Genomic DNA, 26,365 nt, shown 5'->3' with positions numbered 1-26,365 from the left:
AATTGATGGAACATCACACAAAACCATCCAACACCATGAATAGAACTCTCAGAAGATAAGTCAACTACTCAAACAATGGGTCCCATCGTTGTTCTTGACCTCTTAGGCCATAGTCACTCTCATGATATGTGCAATGGAGCGCCCAAAGACCTAAAGTCACTCTCATAGGCCGGCTCTAGCGGCTGGCGACTAAAGTTGCCAATTTTGTGCCAGCCACCCTGGGATTTAAGTCACTATTTCAGGCCTAGAGTCACTAAATTCTTATTCAAGCAAGGGTTGCTGACAACATAGTCATGCCTAAAAAAACAACAATGTATATAAAACATGTAAAAAAATACTCAATACAAAACAAAATCAATTTTACACACAGTTAAATTGTACAAACCTCTAAACAAAACTACCTTAGGATGTTGTGACATATAATTAATTTTCAAAATGTATATTACAACGTGTAATCATTAAATAGAAATTTCAAAATATTTATAATAAAATTAAAATATATAAGTGATTTCTAAAATCAGCTATATGTAAAAAAAAATGTGTTCATAAATTATAGAATTATAAAAATAACCTTACAATTAATTTAATTTTATAAACTAAAATTTATTTATTAATAACGATTATGAATAAAAATAAATTAAAAATATATATTTAATAATTATCATTATTATTTAAAATATAATTTTTAAATTAATATGTATTTTTAAATTTAAATTTAAATTATTTGTTTAATTTCTAATATTTAAATTAATCAATAAATTATTGTCTATAATATTTATTTAGAAAATATAAAAATAATTTTTAAATTTATTTATAAAATTCAATCTACTATTAAATTTCTAGATTTCTAGAGTTTCAAGAAATTTAAATTTAATATTTATAACAACTCTTACCTATTTAAATTTACTATTTGTAACAATTCTTATTAATTTAAATTTAAGATAGGCGTTTACATTGGGAGTGGGGTCTAGGGCAGCACCCCATGAATTTTTTTTATGCAGACCCAATAATAGTTAGTTAGACTTAAAATGGTGGGAAAACTTACTCATGGTTTTAGATGGTGGGAAGACTTACCCATGGTTTTTGCATATGGTTTTGGGCATGATGGTTTTTTTCCATGTTATTTTGTAAATCCTATAAAGCGAACTACCATTATATTATAATCTAGGGTTAATGGATTTGGATCTCTTAGTTTTGTCATTAGTTTAATCACCAATTGAACTACCCTTAGGACATTTTAGATTTATAATTAAGCTCTTAATATTATGTGAAATTTATTTAATTTTATTACTACAAATTTTCTCAATGACTAATTTATTGGAGAGGAAATAAATGGAAGAGATGTTATAATGTTATATAAAAAATTTAACTCGATCAAATTACTAACAATTTTCAGACTTCCGATGAAGTGTTGAGATAAATCATATCTTTCAAGGTGCAAACATTCCTCAAATGTTGTACATGAAAAAAAAAGTTTTGAACTAGAAAAATATAATCCTCAAAAAATAAATTTTTACCTAGCCAGATTTAACCTTCTTATCTAAAGTTAAGATAAATCAACATTGAGTTATATTAATAACTTTTTTATTTATATCACTGTAAATAAAATCATAAATAATGTGGGAGAATGATTTTTCATCAAATCTCTAAACATACCATTATAATTAAGAATCAAAATTAAATTTTAATTACATGGGATTCTTATTCAAATACAGTTTGAATTTGAATGAGTATGATGATTGAGAACATGTTTTCTCTCCAAGCAAATCATAAAACCTCATTAAATTTAAAATTAAATTAATAATAATAATAAAAATTTCCGTAATCAAATTGTAAACTTCATTGGTACGAAGAGTAAAATATGGAAACTTAAATCATATTTATCATGTATACACGGGGCAAACCTTGAACCTTTCTGGGCACCGGCGATCAAGACCACTCCCACAACTATAAACGGCTACCCTTTTCAAATTCCAACATTTCAAAATCATTCGTGTGACGGTTTTTATGTGTGTATCGTTACGTTTTTTCTGTCTTTAAATATAATTTGGAATAGGGGAGGATAAAAAGGCAAACGAATATTTTATAGCCGCAGAGCAATATTCCCGGGGAGAAGGGGAGGAGAAGAACGATGGAGAACCTGCGTCACTTAAAGGCGTCGCATTCAACTAATTCGGCGGTAGACGCCGCCGATGAGAGGTTCGATAAGCAAGCCCTTCTCCAAATTCACGACTCAACCCGTCAGCGATTGGCGACCTCAGTTCCAACATGCTTGTCCTCCCAGGATGCCATTTCTTCGGTTACGCTGGAAATATTGGAACCCATTTCTTTAACTGAGTTGCTCCACCGTGACCGCGTTCTCTACGGCACTCTCTGCGCTGAGGCTTTCAGGACGAGCGCTATAATGACCGTACTTGAGGACAATAATGGCCTTGCCGTCAAGCTGGCAATCTACAATGCGGCTCATTCGCAGACGAACGTCGAGAAGCTTTACCCTAAAGGAGCCAAGGTGGCTATCAGGGAGCCCTACCTTAAGCGCGCCCACGACGGCAGCCTCGCAATCTGTGTTGACAATCCTGCCAACGTCGAGATACTCGTAAATCAGGAGGAGCCGGCGGAGAGTCTGTTGGATGTCGATGTGAAGGAGATGAGGCAGAAGGGCGACGTCTGCTTCAGAGACAAACAATGGGACGCAGCGGCCGAACATTATACGAAATGCATCGACGCCGCTCTGCTTCAGCACAACACCACCGTCCTGCACGCCTATTCCAACCGGGCAGAGACAAGGCTTCAGGTGAAAGAATTTGAGCTGGCGCTGGAGGATTACGACAGGGCCCTTCAGATCGATTCCAGCCATCTGAACGCGATCTACAAGAAAGGTCTCGCTCTCGTTGGTCTGCGGCAGTATGCGGCCGCATGCCGATGTTTGGAAAAAGCTCACAAGGCCAGCCCCACCATTATCGAAATACAAGAGGCGTTTAGCCAGGCCAAGACTTTGTATGACCAGAGCCGTAATGGCAAATATGACATCTCGGACTTCCTGCTCGGACGCGCATCTTCTACTCCGGAAGTCGCCGATTTCATAGGCCCGGTAGAGATCAGGATGAACAATGACGGCTGCGGTCGGGGCCTTTACGCCAAACTAGAAATAAAGACAGGGCAGCTTTTGCTGGTAAGCAACGCCGTCGCAGTTGCTTATGAAAACGACAACTCCGGCCGGATCAATTCGGCCTACCGGTCAAACATTACAAAAGAAGATCTTGTTGCTGCCGTCGTCAGTGCTGCCATGAAATCGCAGAGATTGCTCCAGCAGCTTTATAGTTTACACGACTACTCTGAGCGGCCTGGTAGCCTGGATGTTCCAGCCATGGATCTGTTTAAGACGGAGGGTCAAATGTCTCCAAGCCAAGCAGCGGGAAAAGAAAAATTGCTGGTAGATAAAAACCGTATACGCGATATTATAACTCAGAATTCATTCGGTGGAGTCGAAGAGATATTTGCTGCAAAGATTTGCGTCCAACGAGGCAAGACTTTTGCGGGACTCTGGCTGCTGCCGTCCTTCATCAACCATTCGTGCCTACCGAACTCGAGATGGCTGGAAGTGGGAAGCGCTATGTTTATTCATGCTTCCAAATCCATCAAGAAAGGAGAAGAGATCACCATTTCCTATTTTGATACCCTCGTCCCATTGCCCCAGCGCCAAGCGATGTGCAAAAGCTGGCGTTTCGAGTGCAATTGTAGGAGATGCATTCTGGAGCTCTCTCTGAAGGCAGCCCTCAAGCGTATAGCCGCTGGGTTCGAGTATTTGCATGACAAAGCATTAGAGGAAACCAATGCCGCAAGGTCCTCAGAGCGTTTTGACGCGGATCTTCTGACATGCGCAGAATTTGCAAAGCTTTTTGTAGAGGCAGAGAAGATTATCAGGAATTCCCCGTTGTTGAAAACGGTAGAAGAGAGAAATTGGATTCGCGCGTCATTTGTGCCTGCATATCTTGCAGGAACACAGTCAAACGACTGCTTCCGCACAACGTTGATGGACTGCGTTCCTTCCAGAGAACAAGTAATGGAGGCCATTCAAAATACTGTGCCCGGGGACATTCGAACCCTGGTCATCGTAGCCCAGCAGTTTAAAGAAGCGGAGGGTTTGATAGGGGATGAAAGTCAAGTGCCTATTACACAACAGGCGACGGAGGTATGCATCAGAGCATTTGGAAGGCATCGTGAACATGTTCTCAAGGCGCTTGTATTACGACACTCAAACCGTTATCTCTTTCAGTAAAAGTACAACTGCCATTGATGATGATCATATCTGATCTCCGCAGAGCGCCATTTTTTTTGGTGTAAGTTGTTTTTAATATTTCGAGTAAATATTTCGATTTTCTTGGTATACCCAGTATTCGACAGAGATAGGAGCATCAAAATTGCCTGAATATCAAATTTTTTTTGGTGGCTGGTTGGGAAGAATTTTTAAACGTTTGCGAGCATGAAGCTGTGTGAGATATAATATCTTAATTGAATCTCTTTTGTTGTTAGTTTATCGAGACATGATAGCGTTGAATTGTTCCTTATTATTGCAATCTTGTACGGGCTAGTTGTACGGGCTAGTTTTTCTTTGGTTTTTAACCTAGGAAAGCAGTCTTTCTATTTTAATGCCGTAAAATTATTCAAAAACATTGAAATTGCATGAGGTGTGGTTGGAGTATAGATATGATTAAAATACAGTTATACTTTTTATATACTTAAGCTTGTTAAAAATAGACTTGGAATAGGTTGCGGATATATTTAAAAAGTAAATTTTAATGGTAGTAGATATTAGTCTCGTTATATAAATTAAAGGTGTGTAAATGTGATAGATTTAATTCATAATATTTAAAATAATAATAGTTATTATAATGAAAAAAAACATGAAAGTTTAATTCATAAATTTAGAGATTATGTCATTTTTGTTATGAGGATGAACCACAGTAATTAGTTCTAAAAGTCAATTAAATTTCAATAATGTGATTAATTTGAAAGACAATCTCAATAATGTGATTAATCCGAAAGATAATCTTATTGTCTGTAAATATTTTTTATAATGATTACCATGGAGCAATGTCAATGTTTATTAATACTACATGGCCAAAAAACCATAACTCATTTCCTATAACATTTTTTAATTAAAAATTTTAATTAAAAGGAAAAAAAACACTACTTTAAAAGCAAATCTTAGTCTTTAATTTGTGTATATTATTAAAAATATTGTATAGAGATTAAAAATTTATTTTTCACCCAATAATTATTGATAATTAAATTAAAAGTTTGAAAGCTAAATAAACATACTTATTAACCTAATATATAACTAGCAATTGCACCATATGTTGCAAAGGAAATGTAGTAAGGCAGTAGTATAGGAAAGAGTAGCACAGAAGAAAGAAGTAAAATTTTTATGCAATTTTGTTTTGAAATTTAAACTTTGCAGAATTGAGCTATAATAATTAGGAATGATATATATGGATATTGTTCATATAGTTGGTGGTGTCTTCTTGCAAGTGGAAAGAATATGGTCTGACATTCATCACTTTTCTTGGTTTTCCATCATTGAGCTCACTCATATCTTTGAAAAAACAAAATCCCTGTAATATCCCGGAATATTGTAAAATACTTTATTAACCATAGTTAAAAGAAAAGAGAAACAAACTGAAGGATGGTGATTATTATCTGTTGCATAAATTAATATTTTTATATTAGTGAATGAAAATGAGAAATGATTTCCTAGTAACAGGGATATCATGTAACTTCTGAGGAGGGAAGTTAATATTAAAAAAAAAAACAGTTGCAAAACCCTAACTGCCCCCCTAATCGTGGATGGCTTCCAGGAAAAAGGAAGGGGGGGGGGGGGGGAACTGTGCTGTAGAGGACAAGCAGTAAGGAAAGGGAAGAGGAGATTGCTATGTTTGGTGATGATCAGATGGTAAGGGTGCAGAGCGCGTGCAACTTGTAAAAGATTGTTAGTCTTTGAGCAAGCTAGGGGGGAGATTTGGTCCCGAAAGACAATCTCATGGTCGAGTGGTTGACTAGCTGCAGAAAACAGAGGTGACTTCTTTCTTTGGAATTACTTATTGGAAGCAACACAGGTATGAGGCACTAACCAAGACTACACCAATACCTGAATTGAAATTAGAAGTGTTTATTTCTGTGAGCTACAGTTTCCTTGGATTATTACCAAAAGAAAAAAAAAAAACTCAGTGAGATCAAATATTTCTATATATTTAGGATCTTTAATTCTAGAAGGGTAAAAGTCAATGTTTTACAACTCGGACTCGGACTCCGACTCGGCCGAGGATCGACTCTGACTCCGACTCCGACTCGGTAATGACTCGGCCGGCTCGATTTCAATGACTCGGTCGTTGTAAAAAATACATTAAATATTTATTTTTTTTATAAAAAAACATAATTTTAAATATTTTAAACATAATTTTAAAGATTTTCATTCAAGTTTTCAAACACACAACATTATAATATACATGGAAGACAACATATGATCAAAGTAGGCTCATGAACCAATCCATTATATCAAAATGGTACCCAATGGCAATAGTAAATACATAGTCAACTGTAGTCTGTCATACATGATCAAAGACTCAAGAGTCAAAACAAAATACAAATAACCAAGGAGGCTAGTAGCTACTGCCAGAGGAGCCAAGATCATCTCGACCAATCTCTGGATCATCATCATCAGAGTCAGACAAGGGGCCCCATGGCTCCTCCTCATCATCATCGTCTCCAACTGCAACTGTAGAAGTGGTGCCAGTACCACTAGGCTGTGCAGCAGATGCAAGCTGAGATAGAGTACAAATGCGGCTGCGCTTCTGTCGTGGCTGAGCAGAGGAAGGCGAAGCACCTACAACTGGAGTCCTACTAGCTAGTTGTGAGACTGAGGCTGGTGGATCGGGATCTGCATTCAACTGAACAGGCTGCAGTGGATGTTGAACATCAAGTTGATCAATCTCAAGATCCTCATCAGGATCAAACTCTGGTAGACGACTCTCCACTACCCAATCTGATGTTGGATCAATGTCTTCCAACACAATGGGATCTGAATCAGGTCTTTTGTTCAGCAATTGGTTCCGTCTGAGCCGAAGGTTGTATTGGACAAAAACTAGATCATTCAACCGTTTTTGCTCCAAACGGTTTCTCTTCTTTGTGTGAATCCTCTCAAAGACAGACCAATTGCGCTCACACCCAGATGCACTGCAAGTTTGACTCAAAATACGAATTGCAAACCTTTGCAATTCAGGGCACTGGCCACCAAAGGCCTCCCACCATTGTGCTGCAAAAAACATAGGAGTGTAATGAATTATGAGTTAGATGAAGGCTGAAGCTCAACAAAATTACAAATTATATCTAACTTTCAAATTATAAATGATTTAACAAACTTTAATAAAAAAAGTAAAACCATTAAGAAATTGAAAATTGAAATTTTTGTTTACCTGGCTCATCTGCTTCTCTTGCAATCTTTGCTAGGTTCTTCCCAAAGGTACCTATTGCATTGTTGAAGGATGTGACCTGCTGATGTATCAGCAGCTAATCAGACTCCGATGGGACCATGCGCTCAATGCAATCAACCAGTCCATCTCTAACCTCCCCCCTCAAAGCTCCTGACTCCTTAGCTTTATAATGATACCGTGGGTTCAAAAAATACCCAGCTGCATGTATAGGGCGATGGAGTTGATTGTTCCATCTTTCATCAATGATTGCCCAAATGGGCCCATACTTTGCCACTCTATCCTTGTATGCTGTCTTTATTTGCTCCTTTGCTTGATCCATAGCCTCATAAATGAAGCCCATAGCCAACCTTTCCCCATCCACCAACCGCAACACCTTAACTAGTGGCTCAGCAAGCTTCACAATCTCTGCTGCCTTTCTCCAAAAAGTTTCATCATGGACTTTCCTTTTCAATTCTCTGCCTTCTGGTTTGTTAGACCAACTGCTTTGATTCCATTCATCACTGGAAAACATCTTTTGCAAGTTTCTATGTTGGGAAAGCATAGATTGCAATGTCAAAAAATGTGTAGCAAATCTAGTGATGGCAGGCCTAATAATATCCTTGCCTCCAGTGTGTTTCCTCATGAGACTCAAAACCAGTGTATGATTGTAGATAAATTTTGTTATGCTTTTGGCATTATCTACAGTGTTTCTGACCCAATCTAATTTTCCAATATCCTCAAGCATGAGGTCTATGCAATGTGCAGCGCATGGGGTCCAAAAGATGGTCTTGTGTTTTTCCTCTAACAGTCTACCAGCAAGAACATAGTTAGAGGCATTGTCTGTGATGATTTGAACAACATTAGCCACCCCCACATCCTCAATAACCTCATCCAATAGCTGAAACAACAAGTGGCCATCTTTTACCTTATCAGATGCATCAACTGATTTTAAAAACATGGTTCCCTGTGGGCAGAAGACAAGAAAGTTTATGATGGTACGGTTTCTTTGACCAGTCCATCCATCTGACATGATGGTACACCTTGTTCTTGCCCATGATTCCTTGAAATCTTGCAAATACTCATTAATTGATTGAATTTCTTTCTGCAAACGAAACCCCCTTAGCTCTTGCATAGTAGGGCCTTTGAAGCCTTTTCCAGCAGCATGTATGGCCTCAAACATAGGCTCATAATATGGTGAACGAGCAGCATTAAAGGGGATATCAGCATCATACCACCATCTAGCTATGTAGTCACAAGCAGTCTCCCTCAATTCTTTCTTCCAATGGTCATCTAAAGTGGGCTGAGCAAGACCTTTACTAATACTAACTTCAGGACCATGTGCATCTGATGGAGAGGAGCCTGAGTGAGTGAAAAAACTTTTGATAGTCCCATCACCCTTCATTCTACCCTTTCCTTTATCTTGAACAGAAGCAAAAGAGGGAGGAACATAACGGAAAGGGTTTGATGCATCAGTTTGAGGGATAGAGGAAGAACCCTCAAACTCATAGTGGGGGTTGGCAGCCATCATTCATTGTATCTCCCTCTTCCTCCCAATTTCAGCCTGTATCTCTTTTTGCCTAGTCTTTTCTTCTTTAAATTTTTCAAAGCTTTCCAGCAAATTCTTTCTAATCTCCCCAATTTGATCAGAGGGACATGCAGTAATATTGCCTTTAATCCCTGCCAAGTGTTGTTTCAGCCTATGAATCCCCCCAGGACCTGACTTAATTTTCCTATGGCAAAACTTGCAACACATCTCACTATCAACCATTTCAACATATGCCCAAGCAGGATCTTTTGCTCTAGGTGCCATTTTTTGACTAGGAAAACAATCTGAAAATGAAAAAAAAATAAAAAAAAATTGATTCAATGTTCATTTATTTGACTAAAAACACTCTCTAAGCTATCTTGATATGCACCTAAAATTTACTAAGTAAAAACAGATTTATAGAGGTGGAAAAAAATACCTCCAGGCACAAACTGCCTCCTCAAGCTTGCTCCAAGAATCAGCTCCTCAATGCTGCTCCAAATGGCTGCCCAAGAAGCTCCTCACTCCAGCTACAATGCTCCTCCAAGACTCCTCACTGCTGCTCCAAAACAAGCTCAAGAACTGCTCACTAACTCTCAAAGAAGACTCTCACTCAAATGCATAAGACTGCTGTGAGTGAAATGAGAGCATTTGGCTGTCTTAAATAGAGTTTGGGAGGGGGAAATGGACCCCAAAAGCATTTAACAATCTACCATTACCCTTTGGAATCCACAAACCCTACTTAACTTTACCAAAAAACAGCAAAAAAGTGAATTTAATTCATAAAATACGCTGCCCAGCCGTGCTTTTAATGACTCGGCCGAGTCAATACCGACCCGGCCGGGTTGACCGAGTCAGCTATGACTCGGCCGAGTCATTGGATGACTCGGCCGAGTCATAGCTGACTCGGTCAGCCGAGCCGGGTTGCTGGCCGGGTCAGTGTTTTGGGGTTTGACTCGGTCCGAAACGGCTGTTTCGGTTTCAACTCGGCCGAGTTGTAAAACAATGGTAAAAGTAGAGGCAAGTTGTCAAGAAGAGGGTTAATCTCAGTTTAGAGCTTAAATTTAACCATCTCTATTCTAGATAATTTTCTTCAAGATGGAAACTGAGACACGTTTTAGTTAACACCGGTGTTATCAATAATTGTTAAGGTGTTGGAAGAGTGATTTTGTCACGAAGAGAACATACAAATTATATTAACCAGTTCCATGCATTAGGAGAATGAAAGAAAAATACGATCTTAAGAGACAATCAAATTAGGCTGTCTATTCTAATGAACAATAATAAACAATACTGTGGGAAAACTGTGCAAATTATAGTCAGTCCTGAGAAGACAAAAGAAAACAGAACTTATTCTTACACAAGGCTAATTCCAGTACCAATATTAGATGGCTTGCATCATGCTAGGGCTGAGCATTTTAATAGAAATAAAACAAAGCACAGGATGCCATCGATTGCCTCGTCTGCGAGCAACCTTAAGAACCACACCAACCGAAAACAGAGTTTACTGCAAGAACATAAGGCACTGCAAGCATGCCTCTCCTTTTGTATCAAGATAGGGTTAGAGTCACTATGGGTGCAGCAAGCTGTCTGCCCCAAGAGCAGGGTTTGAGCTGTGAATGAACCTAAGAGACTTGGGGCTTCGAAGCATAACTATGTACCCTCAGTTGGGTCGAATCTGAAACCCTCCAGAATTATAACCCTCCAATATTAAGAACAAAAGATAAGAAACAAGTAGAGCATAAGAATCGTTGGGAGGAAACTTATGGCTGCGACTCTGAAGGAAGGATCTTGGACCTTCTCAACCAGAATATGCGCGACACTGGGAACACGTCCAAGCCCAAGTGCCGAATACGTAGATCACCAAAAATTGTACTTTTATTTAAATGTTAAACAAAATACATTATAAAATCAAACGCTGGCCAAGACTAAGTCTCCATGAAAGAAATCTACATTTAAATTTCCAATGCAAGCAAGTCCGCGACGCGTACAGTCTATAGACATGAATAACAAAAACTATTGTGTCTATTTAACCATTAGACCTTCACGGGAATACATCACAGCAGTAAATAGAAAAAGTGTTGCAAGCATAATAAGCACAGTTGTGCAATAAGATAATCCAACCACAAAGGCCGAGCAGTATAACATAATCTCAAGCTGGACGCCCAAATTCTATTACCATTAATAAACAAAGTTATACATGCCATTCAATAGAAACTTGGAGCTCATGAGGGGACGCATAACACTCCACTCAAATTTCAAACAGAATATAAAACCTGGAAGGACTACCCTTCGATGGGCATGGGAAAGACCTCCGAAACCATTAACTAAAACTCTTCAGTCGAGGGCCTCGGCTAGAAGATATTTCATACCTGGAACCCTTGGCCACGTTGAAGGAGGGTTTCCTTTAGATAAGACTAGGCAACCACATGAGTGATAGGCGCCCAACCTGCATGAAAACAAGCCACGAAGATCATAGTTCGATACCTGTGGGTATGAATGCAGACTGCGGTAGAAAATTAGGAGAAATAAACTTCAATTTGACAAAGGACTTACCCGGAAAGAGTTGAGTCACCAAACGTAAGAGCAGTTCATTCCAGCGTTGCAGGAAGCCCTCGAATACCAAACCAACCTGCAGATAGCATGAAGCCCATGAACGAGTCAAGATTACACGCAGTGTAATGGAGTAGTGCTCAGATAAAAGAAAACAGAATGAAAACTTTACAACATTTGATTACCTGTAGGAATTGGATGCCAAATATGCTAGCAATTGAGTAAAGATCTGTTAGGTCGGCTCTCTGGAGCTGCAACGCATGGACTAAACCAGAGCAGGCTTCGCAAGGCGCTGCCCATCCAAATGAGCACCATCACAAAGCATCCGGTAGTATAGGTCGAAAACCTGCGAATGGTTGCCACCGTCGAATGGCGAAGGATGATCCTCACCGTTGATGAGGCGGGATTACCAAGTGAGCAAAGAGACTGGTGAGCCTACCCGGCCTCGTACAGAACAGAGCGGGCAGTATTAATTGCACTCGTAACAGATAAGGCAAGCCATGTGATGGTGAAATACAAAAAGGGAAAGTTACCATCTGTTCATTTTCCGCGTGGACAAAACATGCGAATCACCAAAACTGTGTATTAAATGTATTCTACAGCTAGTACGTCGGGGCACATAAAAATCCGATGTCGCATGAAAATGTGTGCAATTGGTGAAATTATATGGTTTCCAATAGTTGTATATAATTATATTTATATCGTGTAAATCCCGGTAACATAAATACCATTAAAAAAAAATATTCAGGTTTGGAGTCATTACAAGTGGTATCAGAGCCAAGTTACAAAAACTGTGGCCTCTGGGAATTGAAATTGACAGACAGATAGAGTACATACAATTTATTTTCGTCTCTATTGAGCAGTTAAAGAAAAATAGATAATGTGTTGACCCTTCCTCTGTTACTTGTCTTATGTTAAGCACAGGAAAACAGAAGATTGACAATATGATAAGAGCAGACAGCGCATCACGCAGGTTTGTGGTGGGTCAGGGACCTGCGACTGGTCTTGAGAATAACCCCAAATTATGGGTACAACTTGGAGAGGAGGCTCGCAATACAAATCTAGCAATTTTGGAGACAATACAAGAGTTGAAAAATGAAATGGCCCGATTGTGGGAGGATAATGCAAGGTTAACTATGGAACAGGAGAGGATTATAAAAGCCTATCTGACAAACAGAGTTAGCAGTCACAGAATCCTAGCGCTGAGCAGCAAAGAATGTCAGAAGAGCAGAATCACCACACAGAACCCGAAGAGTTAGAAGGAAGGGAGGAGGAATGCTCAGATAATTCTTCCGAACAGCAAACATCCAAAAGGAAACTGATAGAGTTGCAAGGGGAATTCCATAAAATCAAACCGCTACACTTTGACGGAGAACAGGAGGAAACAGTTGAGGCCTAGTTGATTAATATGAACAAATATTTCCAGCTATATGAATACGATCACAACCTCAAGGCGTGGTTGGCCATTTTCCAATTACAGGGAAAGGTCACCTTGTGGTGGGAAGAAGTTAAGATGGTAAGAGGAGTAAGTGAATAGAATCACTTGGGAAAAATTTCAAAGATACTTTAAGGAAAGGTACCTGACCAAGCGCTTCTATGAGGAGAAGGCAAGGGAATTCCATGACCTGTGGTTGGGACAACAAACTATGGATGAATTTATCACTTGTTTTACTTCATTGCTCCGTTATGTGCCTTATATTCAAGAGGAAAAAGATAAAGTACAGAGGTTTGTCAGTATTTTACCCTTGAGCATGAGGGAAAGAATCAAATTTGATAACCCAAAGACGATGGACGAGGCTATACGTAAAGCCCGAATTTGCTACCAGCAAAGCAAGTAGAAGGGATAAATCCTGGGTAAGAAATGGGTGAATAAGAAGCGCAACAAGTTGGCTGGAAATACTAAAGTTAATCAAGGTGGTGGTAACAAAGGATTTTCCAAGGGGAGAAAGAACAGAAACATACAGAAGAATCTGCTCCAATTAAAGCCCCCCATTGAGTCCAGAATTAATGAACAACCCGAGAAAATATACAACGAAGGGACAGTAAGGCCTCCAATGCAATGTTGGGGCTGTGGTGGACCCCATTACATGAAAAATTGTCCTCAACGAAAAGGAACCGAACAGGTTTCCCAGGTCTATGAAGCATCTACAGTTGGCAATGTAGGACGGAGTCTACCAAAGATTAATGCTTCTCTAGAAGATCGTCAGGCGAAGTACCCGCCAACCATGGTGGAATTCGAAGGTAAACTCTTAGGCCTTGTTGTAACTATTCTAATTGATATTGGAGCTACGTTAAGTTATATTAGTCCTAGGGTCGTGGAGCATTGCAAATTGCAACCTGTTAAATTTAAGGACCCTTGGCTAGTATAGTTGACAACAAGGGCAAAGAGACGGGTACTTGCAAAGGTTAAAAACTACCCTTTAAAGATAGCAGGACAGCTACTGATGGCAGATTTAAATGTGCTTCCACTTCGTTCGTACGATGTGCTGATTGAAATGGACTGGTTAGAAGAAAACTAGTCCATAATTAATTGTAAAACTAAGACTATCTGTTATAAAGACGAGCTTGGAATAAAACAAGAGATGCAGGGAATTAAGTAACCAGTGAAAATTCGGCCCATAACTGCCTCACAGTTAGAAAAATGCATTAGGAAGGGATGTCAGATTTATGTCGTCCAAGTGGGTTATGCCAACTCGAAAGATAAAATAGCCACATTGGAGAACATTCTTGTGATACAAGAATTTGTTGATGTGTTTTCGGAAGAGATTCCCGGACTGCCACCCAAAAGAGACATAGATTTTACGATCGAATTAGTGCGAGGGGCATCCCCATTATCCCGAGCAACCTACAGAATGAGCGTACCAGAATTGACCGAGCTAAAATGCAATTACAAGAGCTGTTGGACAAAAACTACATTCACCCCAGTGTGTCTCCCTGGGGAGCCTCGGTATTGTTCCTTAAGAAAAAGGACGAGACCCTCCGCATGTGTATGGACTACCGTCAATTGAACAAATTGAAAATCAAGAATAAGTATCCTCTACCCCATATTGATGAACTGTTCGACCAGGTGAAAGGAGCAACAATTTTCTCAAATATTGATTTGCGATCAGGGTATCACCAAATTAGGATTAAAGAGGAAGACATAGCTAAGATAGCTTTTAGAATACGATATGGCCATTATGAGTTTGTGGTGTTACCCTTTGGGTTCACCAACACCCCGCAACCTTTATGTGTCTGATGAACAGTGTATTTCATCAATATTTGGATAAGTTTGTGCCGATCTTTATTGACAATATACTGATTTACTCTCGGACTGTGGAGTAGCATCAAGAGCACCTCGATTAGTATTGCAAACCCTCCAAGAACACCAATTATACTCTAAGTTCAGTAAATGTGAATTCTTTAAAGAACAAATACAATATTTGGGGCATATAATCACTAAAGAAGGGATCGAAGTGGATCCCGAAAAGATAAGGACCATAATGGAATGGCCGATACACAAAGATGTGGTAGACATCCGATCTTTCATGGGGTTAGCAGGCTATTACAGATAGTTTGTAGAAGGATTTTCGAGAGTAGCTTATCCAATCACTTCCTTACAGAAAAAGGGAAGAACCTTCAGGTGGACCCCTGAATGTCAAAAAAGTTTCGAACAACTTAAATATCTGCTCACCACGGCACCCATTCTAAGCATAGTCGATCCTAGCAAAGATTATGTGGTGTGCACAGATGCACGTAAGGAAGGGGTGGGATGTGTGTTAATGCAGGAAGGAAAAGTGATAACATTCCAATCAAGAAAATTAAAATAGCATGAAAATAAATATTTTGCTTATGATCTAGAGTTAGCAACCATCATTCACACCCTGAAAATGTGGCGACATTACCTTATGGGAAGAAAATTTCTATTATTGACGGATCACCACAGTCTGACCAATTATTTTAGCCAGCCCACCTTAAATGCAAGGCAAGCATGGTGGGTGGATTTTTTAAGTGGTTTTGATTTTGAGATCAAGCATTTAAAAGGGAAAGAGAAATGGGTGGCGGATGCTTTGAGTTGGAAATTCCAATGCCTATACGAGATTTCTTGCAGTGAAGGGAAAATCCCCTTCGGGGAGATGATTAAAAGGGAAGCAGAACAAGATATTGTTTATCAACAAATAAAATAGCAAATTCAGCAACCAACCAGTAAGGAAAAATAGCTCCGGATTATGCTTTGGATGTTGTTGGAATGCTATATTACAAGAAAAGGTTGTACGTGCCTAATCAGAACAACATTAAAAATCTGATATTGGATGATTATCATAAGAGTCATTATGCTGGACACCCAAGATATCAAAAAATTATCACTGCACTTCAAAAAGAATATTATTAGCTGTGTATGAAGAAAGATGTGGCTGGTTATTTGGCACGATGTCTGGAATGCCAACAAATTAAAGCAGAACACCAACACCCTGCGAGGTTATTACAACCAATACCCATCCCGGAATGGAAGTGGGAAACCATCTCTATGGATTTTATAATGGCTTTTCCTAAGTCAAAGAAAAATAACGACTCCATCATGGTGGTGGTGGACAAGCTAAGTAAGTCAGAACATTTTATACCGGTGCAATCTACTTACAGAGCTGTACAGATCACCCATGTTTTCATGCAGAATATATTTAAACTGCATGGATTACCAAAGACAATAATCTCAGACCGTGATGTAAAATTTACATCGGTCTTTTGGAAAACATTGTTTGAAGAATTGGGGACTCAGCTGAATTTCAGCATGGCTTATCACCCTCAAATTGACGGGAAAATTGAACAGGTGAATCAGGTGGTGGAAGACAGGTTAAGAGCATATGTGATGCAGCAACCAACCAAGTTGGAGGACTACCTACACTTGGTTGAGTTCGCATACAATAATGGCTACCACACATCATTGCAAATGAGCCCATTTGAAGTATTGTACGGGCGGAAGTGCCGCACCCCCTCAAGCTGGGGTGGACTGGAAGACAGATTGATGTTAGGTCTTGAAATGCTTAAGGAAATGGAGGAACTGGTTAAAAATGTACATTCTGATCTAAAGGCAACTCAGGATAGGCAAAAGAACTTTGCTGACCGGAAAAGGAGGTTTAAGGAATATCAAGTCAGTGATCATGTGTATGTGAGAATTCGATCAAAAAGAGCACATTACACTGGAGCGGGTGCGCTAAGTTGGCACCTCAATTTTGTGGGCCATTCCAGGTCTTAGCAAGAATTGGGCTAGTGGCTTACTAGCTTGCTCTGCCAAGTCACATATGAGTCCACAATGTCTTTCATGTCTCCGTGTTAAAAAAATATGTTTATGACCCTAAACATGTAATAATATGGTAGGATATACAGGTGAGAATGATCTCCAATAGATCAGTCTAAATGTTTTCTTTTAAAAGAAACTGACTTAGGATGTTGCATGTTGCAGGTCAAACTAGAAGGAGAAATCTTGGTCAAACTGTTGAACATCCTCGACCAGAGAGAAGTAATGCTGTGGAAGCGGGCTATTACCCAAGTTAAAGTGCAGTGGCAGCACTTTGGTCCTGATGAGGCCACTTGGGAAGATGAAGAACTCATGAAACAGGCTTACCCAGGGCTGTTCATAACTGAAGGACATCGGGACGATGTCTAATTTCAGGAGGGGGAGATGTAATATCCCCAGAACATTGTAAATACTTTATTTACAATAGTTAAAAAGAAAAGAGAAACAAACTGAAGGATGGTGATTATTATCTGTTGCATAAATTAATATTTTTATATTAGTGAAAGAAAATGAGAAATTATTTCCTAGTAATAGGGATATCATGTAACTTCTGAGGAGGGAAGTTAATATTAAAAAAAAAATAGTTGCAAAACCCTAACTGCTCCCCTAACCGTGGATGGCTTCCAAGAAAAGGAAGGGAAGGTGGGGGGGAAACTGTGTTGTAGAGGACAGGCAGTAAGGAAAGGGAAGAGGAGCTTACTATGTCTAGTGATGATCAGATGGTAAGGGCACAGAGCGTGTGCAACTTGTAAAATAATGTTAGTCTTTGAGCAAGCTAGGGGGATATTTTGTCCTGAAAGACAATCTCATGGTCGGGTGGTTGACTAGTTGGAGAAAACAGAGGTGACCTCTTTCTTTGGAATTACTTATTGGAAGCAACACAGGTATGAGGCACTAACCAATACAACACCAATACCTGAATTAAAATTAGAAGTGTTTATTTCTGTGAGCTACAGTTTCCTAGGATTATTACCAAAAGAAAAAAAACACAATGAGATCACATATTTCTATATATTTAGGATCTTTAATTCTAGAAGGGTAAAAGTAGAGGCAAGTTGTCAAGAAGAGGGTTAATCTCAGTTTAGAGTTTAAATTTAACCGTCTCTATTCTAGATAATTTTCTTCAGGATGGAAACTGAGACACGTTTTAGTTAACAGTGGCGTTATCAATAATTGTTAAGGTGTTGGTAGAGTGATTCTGTCGCGAAGAGAACATACAAATTATATTAACTAGTTCCATACATTAGGAGAATGAAAGAAAATAAGATCTTAGGGAGACAATCGAATTAGGTTGTCTGTTCTAATGAATAATAATAAACAATACTGTGGGAAAACTGTGCAAATTATAGCCAGTCCTGAGAAGACGAAAGAAAACAGAACTTATTCTTATGCAGGGCTAATTCCAGTACTAATATTAGATGGCTTGCATCATGCTAGGGCTGAGCATTTTAACAGAAATAAAACAAAGCAGAGGATGCCATCGGTTGCCTCGTCTGTGAGCAACCTTAAAGACAACACCAACCAAAAACAGAGTTTACTGCAAGAACATAAGGTATTGCAAGCATGCCTCTCCTTTTGTATCAAGATAGGGTTAGAGTCACTATGGGTGCGGCAGGTTATCTACCCTAAGAGTAGGGTTTGAGCTGTGAATGTACCTAAGAGACTTGGGGTTTCGAAGCATGACTATGTACCCTCAGTTGGGTCGAGTCTAAAACCCTCCAGAATTATAACCCTCCAATATTAAGAACAAAAGATAAGAAACAAGTAGAACATAAGAATCATTAGGAGGAAACTTTAGGCTGTGACTCTGAGGGAAGGGTCTCGGACCTTCTCAACCAGAATATGCGCGACAGTGGAAACATGTCCAAACCCAAGTGCCGAATACATAGATCACCAAAAACTGTACTTTTATTTAAATGTTAAACAAAATACATTATAGAATCAAACGCTGGCCGAGACCAAGTCTCCATGAAAGAAATCTACATTTAAATTTCCAATGAAGGCAAGTATGCGACGCGTACAATCTATATACGTGAATAAAAAAGAACTACTGTGTCTATTTAACCATTAGACCTTCACGGTAATACATCACAGCAGTAAAGAGAAAAAGTGTCGCGAGCATAATAAGCACAGTTGTGCAATAAGATAATCCAACCACAAAGGCCGAGTAGTATAACATAATCTCAAGTTGGACGCCCAAATTCCATTACCATTAATAAATAAAGTTATACATTCCATTCAATAGAAACTCGGAGCTCATGAGGGGACGCATCACCCTCCACTCAAATTTTAAACAAAATATAAAACCTGGAAGGATTACCCTTCGATGGGCATGAAAAAGACTTCTGAAACCATTAACTAAAAATCTTCAGTCAAGGGCCTTGGCCGGAAGACATTTCATACCTAGAACCCTTGGCCACACTGAAGGAGGGTTTCCTTTAGATAAGGGTAGGCAACCACATGAGGGATAGGTGCCCAACCTGCATGAAAAAAAGCCACAAAGATCATAGTTAGATACCTGTGGGTATGAATGCAGACTGCCGCAAAAAATTAGGAGAAATCAACTTCAATTTGACAAAGGACTTACCCAGAAAGAGTTGAGTCACCAAACGTAAGAGCAGTTCATTCCGGCACTACAGGAAGCCCTCGAATACCAAACCAAGCTGTAGATAGCATGAAGCCCGTGAACGAGTCAAGATTACACGTAGTGTAATGGAGTAGCGCTCAAATACAAGAAAACAGAAAGAAAACTTTACAACATTTGATTACCTGTAGGAATTGGATGCCAAATATGCCAGCAATTGAGTAAAGATTTGATAGGTCGGCTCTCTAGAGTTGCAATGCATGGATCGAACTAGAGCAGGCTCCGCAAGGTGCTGCCCATCCAAACGAGCACCATCACAAAGCATCCGGTAGTATAGGTCGAAAACCCGCGAATGGTTGCCACCGTCGGATGGCGAAGGACGATCCTAACTGTTGATGAGGTGGGATTACCAAGTGAGCAAAGAGACTGGTCAGCCTGCCCGGCCTCGTACAAAACGGAGTGGGAAGTATTAATTAAACCCGTAAGAGATAAGGCAAGCCATATGATGGCGAAATACAAAAAGGGAAAGTTACCATCTGTTCATTTGTTGTGTGGAAAAAACATGCAAATCACCAAAACTATGTATTAAATGTATTCTATAGCTAGTACGTCAAGGCACATAAAAATCTGATGCCACATGCAAATATGTGCAATTGGTGAAATTATATGGTTTCCAATATTTATATCGTGTACCATAAAATAAAATAAATAAATAAATAAATAATAATAATAATCATAAATAAATAAATAAAAAATAAAAATAAAATTAAAAAAATAAAAATAAAAATAAAAAATAAAAAATAAAAAAATATTCAGGTTTGGAGTCATTACAATCCCCATCCTCAATTTGGAGCCTCTCCTCATCATCCACACATGACAATAGAGTAGCATTTTCATTGGTAATAGAAGCAATGATACCTGTTTGTTAGATGAAAGCATCTCCTCTCCAAGCATCTCCTCTCCACATATTTCTGCATAAGAGACATTTATCTACATATTATTTCTGATTTTTAGATGAAAATTTGATCACCTTTATTCTCATTCTCTCATTATTTCTACATAAGAGACATTTATCTACATATTATTTCTGATTTTTAGATGAAAATTTGATCACCTTTATTCTCATTCTCTCATTTTCATCTTCCTTCAACATATAAAGGAGTTTTTATAAATTTCTATGAGATTTTTGACCTATTTTCACATAAGCCTCTTTTTCTTTCTTATTAATAAACTAAGAAGAAAAATAACACAATCAATCAATTACCCATCTCTATAATCCATATAACCTGCATACAACACAACCTGTATATAAGAGAAAATATCAAACAAGCCACAATCCAAGAAATTCCTAAAAAAACAATGAATCATGAAGACATTTTCACATGCAGAGATTAGTCAATACAAGAAGGGTTGTTCTTACAATGAATGGTAATTAGAAAGTTATTCTAACCACACATTAGTTCTAGTGAAGTCTGCATTTAATGCAATATAAAAAGAAATCTCTTAGATAAATTTTTTCAAAGAAAGTCCAATTTTAAGTTGAACATAAGCAGGTTACTTCATAACCAACACTCACATGGCATTAGTAACTGTAAATATGAGATTTGATAATGGTAAGAGTAGTCACAAGTACAACCCTTGCTTTTTAAATCATATCTAATATCACCATTAGTTCCTTCTTTACAACAATATATGTTTTTTGCCTATATGTTTTTTGCCATATAATGTATTTTTTCTTAGTATTGATCACAGCCAAATTGACCTTCTATTGCATGAGTCTTTGATACAAGAATCCTTAAAATCAAGGGGCATTATCATCATTCATATCATACAAGATGAAGGAAATTGAATACCTTTGTTCTGCACATTTAATTCTCCTTGCAAACTCACTCAATTCTTCCTAGGGCAACAGAAAGGAAAAAAGTTCATAGCACGGATTTTCTACAAAATTCTCATAGCTTAGCCTCATTTTAAAAGATTAAAAGATACATAATTGCCTCATTTTAAAAGATTAAAAGATACATAATTTGTATAGTGGAAATACCAAAAAGACCTTTTATACCCAAAAGAAAATAGAGAACTTTCATATCTCAATTCAAATTGCAAGCTCACTCAATTCTTCGTAGGACAACAAAAAGGAAAAAAATTCATAGCATGGATTTTCTACAAAATTCTCATAGCTCAAGCTCATTTTAAAAGATTAAAAGATACATAATTTATATTGTGGAAAGACCAGAAATACCTTTTATAGCCCAAGGAAGATAGAGAACTTTCATATCTCAGTTCTCAAGTTCAAAGCCACATAGTAAAGCTTGAACCCATTAAAAAAATTACTTGTATTTTGAGAAATAAGTAGATCCCCTTTTTGACATTGCTTCTAAAAACTTTTGGGTTATCTCTCATCACAACAACAACTTCATGTCTAAGGGGATCCTTGTGATTTGGTTGTTGCAATCAATATCACACTCACCATGGTAAGTACTATATTTGAACATAAATACAAAAATAAAAAATTTTAATATAATTGAAAGAAATAACTCAATATTTTCTACATTCTCATAGCTTAGGCTCATTTTAAAAGATTAAAAGAGGCATAATTTGTATAGTGGAAGGGCCAAAAATACCTTTTATACCCCAAAGAAGATAGAGAACTTTCATATCTCAATTCTCAAGTTCAAAGCCACACAGTAAAGCTTGAACCCATTAAAATAATTGCATGTATTTTGAGAAATAAGTAGATCCCACATAAACCCTTGCCATGGCCTTTTTGGAATTGCTTCTGAACACTTTTGGGTTATCTCTCATCACAACAACAACTTCATAGTTAAGGGGATCCTCGTGATTTGGTTGTTGCAATCAATATCACACTCACCATGGTAAGTACTCTATTTGAACATAACTTTTGGGTTATCTCTCATCACAACAATAAATTCATGGTTAAGGGGATCCTCGTGATTTGGTTGTTAGGTAAAAGCATGCTAATGTGTCTCATTATATGGCAAAAGCAAAAAAGTACTCAAATGAAAAAAGATAAAAAAAAAATAATATAAAAATATCAATTAAATGAGTTGAGTTTCATACTTGTTAACTATAAAAACATAAATGCTAAATTTGTAACAAAACTAACTCACAATGAATTTTAGTAAAAGCTATAGTGAACCTATTTAATGGGTTTAGCAAATATAAATAATGTTATAAAAAGTAAATACTAAATTTGCAAATAAGTCAACAGATAGCAAATATTGGTAAAAACTATGGTTAATCACTCACAAAATATAAATAACTTTATGTAAAGTTAAATGAAATACTAAAACTCTTTAAAATATATATATAAATAGAATTAGAATTTCTAAACAAATAATTCTATATATTATATTTTGAATAATATAAAATATGTTATTATAATCATAATTAAAAATTTTATTTTACAAAAGATTTTTTTGGCGAAGATCACATGAGACATCATTTGTCGACGTGTTTCGAACCAACCTGTAAGGTCCCCGAGTTGTGCACGGTTGAGCGCCGAGTGAACGAGCACGTGCACACGACGGACGTGACCTACGGCAGTGCGATGGAGTGCGGAAATGTGATGATCGTGCGAACCATGTGCGACGAAAGCAGAAATGATATGCGACACTTGGAAAAATAACGAAATGAAGAGCGTGGTTTATACTCGACTTGGAAGGAGGCTGCGTGAGGGGTGGCCGACTTGTTAATGAAGCTTTGTGGGCGTAGTTGTGGGGTCGGCCAAGGGCTGACACCCCCATGTAAACCCACATGAAGATGCATATAAATGAACGTGAGGAGAGCTCATTTGCTTAATGAAGACTTCGCTCATAAAGCCTTCGCATAAGACAAGAAGGTGCGTAGTTTTGGGTGAGGAGATGTGCACATATCATGCGCATCAGACTTGGAAAATTGCGCAGGTTATCTTGGTGGAAGGTTGGAAAGTGTGCCATAGGTTGAGGAGGTTTTAGTGTACGGTTTTATGCAGGACTTGGCAAAGGGTCTTGGGTGGCTCGGGTGAGCACCTCCCTTCGTGCAAGGGTGCAGAACATGTTGTAAAAGGCAGGTGGCCTGTCTTTTGTAAAAATTGGTTAAGTGTGAGACTTGGTTCAGCCAAGACACACTGTTGTATTGTAATCTGATATTCTTAATAAAATTGTCGGGCAGACTCACATTACGGGGAGTTGCCCCTCCCCTTTATACTTGTTTGCAATTGTTGATGTTCTCGGTTAATTGCATATGGATAATGAATGAGTATGGGCTTCATTAAAGTATAAAGGATAATGCTTTTACTTGGTTGTGAAACACAAACTAAGTATGTTAATGTTGGAATAGGCATAGTCCACGAATGTTAGTATTGTTAAAAAGAAAGTGTTCGGTGGTGCCGCACCTCGCTACAAGCGATTGGAAGACTACCGCAGGTGTAGGGGCGTGACAGTTGGTATCAGAGCAAGGTTTGCTCGTGAAGGTTTGAAGCATCAAAGTTGATACACAACTTGACAGTTGGTATCAGAGCTCGGTTGGAGCTGGTGTTTGAGCAGGGTTGCTCGTGACGAAGTGCAAGTGTGAGTACACTTGGAAACTTGACAGTTGATGACAATGGAAGCAGGTTTAGCAGAGGTAAAGCTTAGTGCTTGGACAAAGCTGAACGATAAGGCATGGCAAGTTTGGGAGAAGGTGGAAGGAAGCTCTTACTTACCTTGGACAGGTTGAAGGAAGAGAAGTCCCGTATCCGTGAAGAACTTGAAGCCTTGGAAAAGAATGTTGAAGGAGAGCTTCTTCAACTTGGTTGGACAATGGAGCAAGGTGAAGTTGCAGATTGTGCTAACAAGGAAGAGGAAGCCATGATAGTTGAAGATGTTGCAGACATGACCATGATGGAGGATGAACTTGAGGATGATCAAGTTGGACGAGGATCGTGCAGTTTGCAGACATGGATGAATGAGGATACTCACATGGAGGAGCCTCATGTTGATGATGTAAGTACCGTTGATACTTGTGTTTCATTTGGGCATTTGGTAGATGGACCGTATGCAGGGAAGGGCAAAGCCAGCTTGCCTATGCTATGGAGGATCTTACCATGGATGACTATGATGGAACCTTGTATGGAGAAGCAAGGATTGTCGATTGTTGCAGGACTTTTTGGGGTTGTTTGTAACCTCATGGTAGAAGGTGCAAAGGCCCTTGACAAGGGAGGAACATGATGATCGTTGTGGATGATTGGGTCATGCTTTAGCCACATTGGCTAAGTGCCCGGCATGACTCATGGATAGATTGGAGGGCACACATGATGATGCTTGGGTGGACTTCTCATGGCCGAGACCAAGGGATAGTCTTGGTGGACACTTTGGTGAAGGAGCTATGATGGAAGGGACTCATGACATGATGATATGGTTGGGTGACCGAGTTCACTAAACCGAAGATTGAAGACTTGGATGAGGATGACCGATTGTTGTGATGAGTCTACTTGGTTGGACTACATGGGCAGCTTAGTCATGGACATCAGGTTGGAGACATGGAGCATGGCAGTCTTATGCAGGGACATTGTGTGGGAGCACTTGTAGAGGTGTCATGGACATCCAAGGAGGAGTGCCAAGACAAGGATGTTGTGCAGATAGAGTTGCTGATGTGACATGGAGACTTACTACTTATGAGTTGGTGGAGAGGTTGTACACTCTTGTGCAACAAGGCCATGGACTTGGATGGAGTTGTGAGCAGATTATGGAGCATTCCTACTACATGGAGATGTTGGTTGGAGATGACTCATGGAGCTCATGATGACATGAGATTGTTGTGACTTTTAGGGACTTCATATACGGTGGACTTAGAAGATCTGGTGCAATGAGGAACTGAGTTCAAGAGACTTTGATGCAGTATGGGATGCATACTTTCAAAGTACATGTATGGGCATGGCTTGGAGGAGTGACTTGATGTAGAGGATCGGTATGAGGCACTTTGGAGTGATGGAGTTACAACGATGATGATGATGATGCTTTGGTGATACACTTGAGCATGGGTTGAGCCGAGACTCAACTACTTTCTATACATGAGAGCTGATCTGATCGAGGATCATGGGCAGCACATGGATAGGTGAGACAAGTGCACACTTTTTTCTATGGAGACTTGAGGGATGACACATTGCAGATGATGAAGAGGCTTCATGGACCTGAATGGGGCACATCGAGAGTTGGTTTGAGGAGATGGTCTCTTCACGTGGAGGAGACACACATATGGACAACATGTTGCAGATGATATGGATGTGGTTTCCATGGACCTGAGCATGGATTATGGAGATAGATTCTTGATGAGTCAAGGATGTGACAGGATGTTTTGATAAACAACTGATGTGGGCATCGTGTTGGAGTATCATGGCAGCAGTTCACATGAGGACACATGGTGAGGACAAGAGGTCGGTAATCATGGATTGAGATGACATCTGATGAAGATACATACCTTGGTATGAGCTTAGTGGCAGTGGTCATTAGGCCGAGACATAGTGGAGAAAGAGTCTCTACATATGTTGCAAGGATGTTTGCCTTGTGTAGAAAGGTCGACATCCTGGATGATGATGATCTTGGTGGAGAGCTACCGGGATGGTATGTTGTCGAGGACGACAATGATTTCAGGTGGAGGAGGATGTAAGGTCCCTGAGTTGTGCACGGTTGAGCACCGAGTGAACGAGCGCGCGCACACGACGAACGCGACCTACGGCGGTGCGACGGAGTGCGGAAATGTGACGATCGTGCGAACCATGTGCGACGAAAGCAGAAATGATATGCGACACTTGGAAAAATAACGAAATGAAGAGCGTGGTTTATACTCGACTTGGAAGGAGGCTGCGTGAGGGCGTGGCCGACTTGTTAATGAAGCTTTGTGGGCGTAGTTGTGGGGTCGGCCAAGGGGCTGACACCCCCATGTAAACCCACATGAAGATGCATATAAATGAACGTGAG

The 26,365-nt window shown here is 39.1% G+C and overlaps 1 protein-coding gene across 1 annotated transcript; it reads left to right on the top strand.

Moving 5' to 3' along the window:
- The first annotated feature begins 2,131 nt into the window (after positions 1-2,131).
- Positions 2,132-4,279, top strand: LOC149196010 (methyltransferase FGSG_00040-like). The gene has a single exon (XM_089408104.1). It carries the CDS (start codon positions 2,132-2,134, stop codon positions 4,277-4,279), a length of 2,148 nt encoding a protein of 715 aa, XP_089264230.1.
- Positions 4,280-26,365: the final 22,086 nt, after the last annotated feature.

The sequence above is a fragment of the Pinus tabuliformis genome, chromosome 2_2, assembly GCF_031772625.1.
Source record: "Pinus tabuliformis cultivar Carrire ecotype Pingquan chromosome 2_2, CPIR1, whole genome shotgun sequence".
Taxonomy (NCBI): Eukaryota; Viridiplantae; Streptophyta; class Pinopsida; order Pinales; family Pinaceae; genus Pinus; species Pinus tabuliformis.
Note: the sequence above shows the minus strand (reverse complement) of the source record. Positions and strands in the feature narration are given on the sequence as shown.

Excerpts from the sequence above, each read along its gene's own strand:
- LOC149196010 (XM_089408104.1), top strand. The coding sequence starts at position 2,132 with ATGGAGAACCTGCGTCACTTAAAGGCGTCGCATTCAACTAATTCGGCG.